At 36.4% G+C, this 7,018-nt stretch overlaps 1 protein-coding gene across 1 annotated transcript in view; it reads left to right on the top strand.

Annotated features, from left to right (window-relative positions):
• The window catches only part of CD47 (CD47 molecule), an 84,441-nt gene that overhangs the window by 27,467 nt on the left and 49,956 nt on the right, over window positions 1–7,018 (top strand). Inside the window, exon 10 of the mRNA XM_027769203.1 lies at window positions 3,600–3,947. Within this exon, the coding sequence (XP_027625004.1) occupies window positions 3,600–3,947 (348 nt within the window). The remainder of the gene's footprint in view (window positions 1–3,599; window positions 3,948–7,018) is intronic.

Below are 7,018 nucleotides of genomic sequence, written 5' to 3'. Positions count from 1 at the left end.
ACATCATCTCACATTGTTTTAGGTAAGGTAATTTGTAAGAAATGTTTATTGCATTTTTAAAATTTCTGAGCTAGGCAATTGTGCTATGACTATCATGACTTGAGCCTTCTCTGCAACTATATAGCTATTTTCAGGACTGTGGTCTGAGATGGTTTGAACTAGTGGTCTGTCTTTTTTTTTTTTTTTTTTTTTGAGAGTTTTTTGTTTGTTTGTTTGTTTGTTTTTTGCTATAGGGCGCATGCGCTCGCCAGACAGACAGAGAGAGACATAGAGACAGAAAGCGAGAAATCACCCCCCCAGGGGGGATGGTCACGCCACAATCCCTTCTCCTCCATTCTCCTCTCGGGATCTTGGGCACGCACGCACACGCGCCCAGCATGAGGTTTAAGCCACCGGGTCCAGAACGCGAACTGCGGTCGACTACGTGGGAGTCCAGCAACATAGTCATTACGCTAACTGCTGGTTCCCATAGTGGTCTGTCTTTACAGGTGCTGAAGATCCAATACTTTTGTTCTTTGACATAAAATAACTTCCCCATTTTATTTGCCAATCTGTCTATTACTGTGGCATCACTCCTAGCTGCATCTGTGTACTCCTATCTGATGTAGACATCTATAAGCATATGCTGTCTTTCAGAATTTTCTTATTCATGTTAATATCTATTTTTCTTTATTCCCTGTATTTGAAATCTTCACTTTGCTATTTTGTCAGAAGGTGGTAGGAAAAGGAGAAAAACTCTAAAACCAGATAATTTTTCTTTTCTTTTCTTTCTTTTTTTGGGGGGAGAGGTTTTTGCTATAGGGCACGTGCGCTCGCCAGACAGAGACATAGAGACAGAAAGCGAGAAATAACCCCCCTGGGGGGATGGTCACTCCGCAATCCCTTCTCCTCCATTCTACTCTCGGGATCTTGGGCACGCACGCATACACGCCCGGTGTGAGTTTTAAGCCACCGGGTCCGGGACGCAAACCATGGTCAACTACGTGGGAGTCCAGCGACATAGCCATTACGCTAACTGCTGATCCCCCTAAAACCAGATCATTTTATTACTTAGTACTTTTTATGCATATTTATAGAAGATGAAGTTGTAGTTAATAGCTGGAGTGGTAATTTTGGATCACCCTTACTTATTAATTATTAGCACAAAGATTATTCAAATTATGATTTATCAGGTCAGTTTTACTTTACTAACAGCATTTATTCTACATAAATCATTTCAGCTATAAAGTACTTTTATTACAATAAATAACATAATGTAATTAGTATTTTTTCTTTTGAAAATTCATTCTCTGAACATATATCATAAAATTATGGGGTTTTAGTTAACCAGTCTTTATGTACCTAGAGCTTACTCAAAAAATTTGACAGAGTAACTGAGTTCTTTACTAATATATCTTTTATTTAAGGATAATTTTTAAAAGGTAAAGCCATGACTCATCAAATATAAAATAAACATATGTCACAGATTTTGTTTTACTCATTAATTAATGAGAAAACCAGCAAGAAGGCAAAATCATTTATTTCTAAAAATCGGAAGAACAGGCACATTTATGGGCAATCAGGAATGCTGAAGTGAATTTGCTAATAGATGCAAAATTAGTATCCTCAGGGCAATAAAATGTAATTTTTTGGGAATCCTTTCTTTTACCAGGTAGAAATCAGTTGCAGAATAAAACTTACTTGTATCTCTGTGGACACCAATCATTTGCACTACCATCAGTATTCTACAATGTTTGAAACTACAAACTAGCCCAAAGTCAGTGAAAGGCATAGGACCCTATAGAATGAGATAATTCCAAAGGATCTGTTAGGCAGTGTCCCACAGCCTGTCAAAAGAAAACCCAGTAATCATTTTGCCAATTTTAAAATCTTTGACCATATTTTCCGATACTCTCTTTTGTAGTTCCAACATCATTACCTCTTTATTCTCTCCTCCTGCACTGTAGTCTCCCACCCTCAATGCTTCTCAGGGGAAATAATGCATAACTCCAAGGTTTTGAAGAGAGCAATTAGAAATCCAAGTTTTGCCTGGGGCTTCCTAATATTTGGGGAGCTAGGCATGTAAAGAACTGAGAGGAAGTGAACTGTGAATACTCAAGGTTGGGTCAGATTGCAGATACCAAGAAATATAACAATTTAGACCAGTCAGAGAAAGTCCAGATCATTACATAAAGTGCCATATTGTCTACTTTTTTATAACACCGCACATTTTCATAGCACAGTATTGTCTAGAGAACACTTGCCCATATATTTTCTTCTTTGATGCTCACAATTCTGTGAAATAATCCAGGGATTCTTTTTGATTCTCATTTACACAGAGTAAACCAAGGCATAGAAAAGCAAGTTGCTTAAGTTGCATACTAAAAAGTGGCAGAAACAGAGTTTGTAGTCAGGTTTTTTTGAGCACCATTCAGTTCATATTCTACTATGTATTCTTGCATTCAACTCAATAGACATTTATTGAATAATAATTATGTTCTCAGAATAATTACACTTCATGTTCCTGATTTTTATTCCAGTTTATAGAAAAGAAAGAAATCTTAAGAATGAACTATTAACAAAGTTCATGTTTCACTTACATTAGTTAGTGTTTTGTTTTTTGAAGGGAAAACCCAACTACTTAGATAAAAGTTGATAAATAGCTGAAGAATATAGACAACTACAATTTCTCTACATTCTCTTACAGTTTAGTTGAATGGTGAGTGATTGCACATACCAATTCCTCTTCTGTAAGGCAATGATTGGAAGTTGATCTCAATCCAATTTAGAAGAGTTGATATACTAGACCCTACTTGGTTTCAACTTGTTTCCTTTTTAAGTAGCTTATAGTTTCTTGAAGGAAGGAATACCTGTACTATACATTTGGAAATTGTTGTTCTGTAGTTTCAATGAAATGTGGAGGTGAAAAAATGACATTCAATTGTATATAATCCTTAGTAAGACTTGCACACAAAATGTCTATTGCTATTTATTTTGCAGTAGGAAAATAGCCACAGAGAATGTTTTTCTCTCATTAGTATTCTAAGACTTTCGAACCTGGTAGAAAGATGATTTGATTCATCCGATTTACTTTGTATATTAAAGTACAGTGGAACCTGCCACTTTTTCTATTTTTATTTTTTGGAAATGCAGCATAAAGATAGAGATAAATTTCATATCAGTCTATGAAGTTCTACTTAGAAGCGATGTATACAAGTTGAGATTGAATATAATATTTAGTTTGATTTTCTATTCAGAATATTCTCATGGTAAGGACGGTATTTTTCTCTATGTATCAGTAGGCAGTAATGACTTCAAAGCTTCCAAAGTCAGATACTGTACCTGCATGTTCCAACAGGATTGCTGGAATTTATTCCCAAGATACATGGTAATATATAATTTGTATTACTGAGAATAACATAAAGTTATAGTGTTGTCTGCTAGTTGTACAAGTCAATATTAAAAATAATTTGTTTCTGTTTTTCACTTTATTGGACTTCTCCCTTGCTACACTGCTTGCTTAAGTGAAAACTGAAGTGTTTTTCTTTATCTTAAGGATTTGAAGCATGCCTAAGATCCTATAGAATTCTATAATTAAATGATTTTTTTTTCTTTTCCAGGTTCAGCTCAGCTGATATTTAATAAAACCAAATCTGTAGAATACACCTACTGCAATGACACCGTTGTCATTCCATGCATTGTTATTAATGTGGAGGCACAAAGCACCTCAGAAATATTTGTAAGGTGGAAATTTAAAGGAAAAGACGTTTATGTCTATGATGGAGTTGCAAACAAGTCTACTATCAGCTCTGAGTTTCCAAGTGCAAGAATTGCAGTCTCAGAATTACTGAAAGGAGATGCCTCTCTGAAGATGGCTAAGAGTGATGCCACTGTGGGGAACTACAGTTGCGAAGTAACAGAATTAAGCAGAGAAGCCGAAACAACCATAGAACTAAAATATCGTGTTGGTAAGACTTCTACAAAAGCTTTTATTCATCCTGTTACAATCTGATCTTATTTAGAAAGGGGGCAAAATGGGACTAGGAATTTCTTGGAATCAAAATGTGAGCTATTAATAATAATGTTGATGTAAGGTTTAGAAGCCTTAAGATCATGAGTTTTATCTCATTTGCTCTTCTGCTTTTCGCAGTGAAACTTATTTGTTTGTTAACTTGTCTACTGTTTGGTTCTCAAACTTTTGGTCTGAGGACTATCCTGATTCAGTGATCAGTCCTGGGAGGAATCTGTTCTGCATTTCTGTTTGCTACCATCACAATACTTTCTTTCATGTGATTAATTTTTTAGTTTCTTTCCAGTTATTATTTTGTTTGTTTGTTTATTTATTTATTTTGGAGAAAACTGCTCCAGAATAGGGTGTGTGCACTCACCAGAAAGACAGAGAGACAGAGAGATAGAAAGTAAGAAATCACCCCCTGGGGAATGGCTACGCCACAATCCCTTCTCGTCCGTTCTCTCGGGATCTTGGGCACGCACACACATGCGCCTGGCATGAGTTTAAGCCACCGGGTCCAGGACTCGAACCATGGTCCACTAAATGGGAGTCCGTGACACAGCCATTATGCTAGCTGCTGGTCCCTATTTATCTATTTTTAAACTGAACTTTGACCAAGGATTGGAAAGTCTCAGAGGAGGATCAGGTGATTCAAGATCTGGTTATCATTGATTCCTTGAAGTCTAGTGTGCTCAGCCTTGCTTTGGTGGGATTTTCCTTGGCCACCATGTGGGAAGCTAGGGATCTAACCAAATTTATTTGAATTCTGGCTCAGAGCACTACGATTCTGCCTTCTCTTCACAAAGTTGGGTTGATGGGTTGGATACACTGGTTAAGTTAGCCTAAGTAGGCAGTCTCCATTCTTTTCTGTTTTTTTATGCTCTCTGATTGCTTCAAGTACATTCTGACTTTCTATTTTGATAGCTCTATTTAGAATCATCAGACATCTTACTGATTTTAGGATTAACCGTACTTAGAGAACCTTTGCTCTAGATGGGATCAGAACAGCATAGTTAGAGTCACCATTTGACTTCTGTTCTTCCAGCTTTTGCTGTTTTAACACGTCCTTTTCCAGATCGGAATGGGGTGATAAGTTCAAAGAAATAGTTTGACATTGCTTAGGATTGAAAATCAGAAGATCTGAATGATAGCCCTTACTCAGCAATTTACTATTCACTTATGAGAGAACTTGAAAAATTTTGTGGGAAATGGGATTAAAGTACTTGATTATTTTGGTTAAAAAAATTGAAAATTCATGCAGTTTATTCATCATATGCAATCTCCACAAGCCTTTTGAAGACCCTTAGTATGCTATCTGGAGAAGGTATTTCACCAGGTACAACTTGCCTCATCTCTAGAATAGGGGTGAAAATGGATATTTGCCTTTATGAAGCTGCAGAGTCTAATGAGCATCAGATAAGATCTGTGTGTGCCAGTTCCCCGTAATCTGAAGTATGTTGTCAACATTCATTGTTTTCCTGGATATCTATTTTATGAAGTAAGGTGTCAAGTTGCTAAAGCTAGCCTGGAGTGTTGTGAGAGGAATTTGTGTGCAGTAAAGAATGGGCAGAGAATGGTTCAAGGTGGACAAGGGGAATTTGGAAGACTATGTTCAGAAATCCTCTTACATGGTAACTTTTACTATTGATATTAATTTGGGCTAGGAGTTTTTGGTTTTGTTTTGATGTATCCTTTTCAGCATGAATCTTTTCAGTCAGTCCTATGTACTATGAGTGCCTGGAGTTGAAATTTTTCTGGGGATATGTACAGGTTCATGGGAATGAAAGAACAAGACTTGGGGGAACCATCATTTTGGAGGGTCATGTAGGTCACAAAGAGGTAAACTGGTAAACTCAAGATATGAGACTTGAAAACCAGCAGATGGAAAGAAGGTGGATGAAAAAAAAAAATACCAGTATCTGAGATGAAGACAGGGCTTATAAGCAATACCATAATATTGCATGTGATTATTCTTTATTTTTGTTTTCAAAATGCCCTATAAAAATTTGAGTCAGGCTTGCTTTTTCGGGACACTAAATGAGAAAGTAGTTTTTGTAATAGAGCATATAGAAAATTCTTCCAGAGGCTTGAGTCATTAGGCCTTGCACCCATTTTGGTTTTTATTTTTTTGAAATAATTATGGAGTCACAAGGAGATTCAAAGGTAGAGAGGTGTTGTATGCCCTTCACTGAGTCTCCCCAAGTGGTTGTGTCTTATGTAACTGTAGCACAACATAAAAACCAGGACTTCACAATGGCTCCGTGTGTGTTTATGGTTCTGTCATTTTATAACATGTGTCTATTTATGACACACCATAATCCAGCTATAGAGCTGGTCCAGCAACACAAACATCTCCCTCAGGCTAACCCTGAGTAATCATCTTCTTCTGCCACTATCCCTAACCAGTTAAGCACTAATTTGCCCTTCATATTATAATTTTGTTTTTTGACAATGTTTTATAAATGGAATTATATAGTCTGTGACCTTTTGAGATTGGCTTTTTCACACAGCACTGTACCCTTAAGTTCTAGCCAAGTTTTTATGTATATCATTAATTTTATTTTTTTCTGAGTATTATTCCATGATATGTATATATTATAGCTTATTTAGCCCTTTACTCATCAAAGGACATTTTGGTTATTTGTGATTTGGGACCATTACAAATAAAATTGCTATGAACAAATAGTACAGGTTCTTATGTAGACATAGTTTTCATTTCTCTAAGACAAATGCCTAAAAATATAATGGGTTGTATGTTAAGTGTTCTTAGTTTTTTTTGTTTTTTTTTTTAAATTTATTCATTTTCTACATTAATTCACTATGCACCATCACAACACACAAATGAATTTTCCATCCAAAATACACTGTGCATTGGCTCAATCAAGCACATCAACATACATGTTCTCAGCAAATAATTTTCCAATTCTTATGTCCTGCATACCTTGCCTTTTGTTTTGCCATCCTTGATTCCCCATCCCCCACCCTCAGCTATGTCCCATCCTCCTCCCCCATTGTCCCTGGCATCCA

The sequence above is a fragment of the Tupaia chinensis genome, unplaced genomic scaffold (genome assembly GCF_000334495.1).
Source record: "Tupaia chinensis unplaced genomic scaffold, TupChi_1.0 Scaffold148904_1, whole genome shotgun sequence".
Lineage (NCBI taxonomy): Eukaryota > Metazoa > Chordata > Mammalia > Scandentia > Tupaiidae > Tupaia > Tupaia belangeri.
The sequence above is the reverse complement of the archived record's forward strand: the minus strand, read 5'-3'. Positions and strand labels throughout refer to the sequence as shown.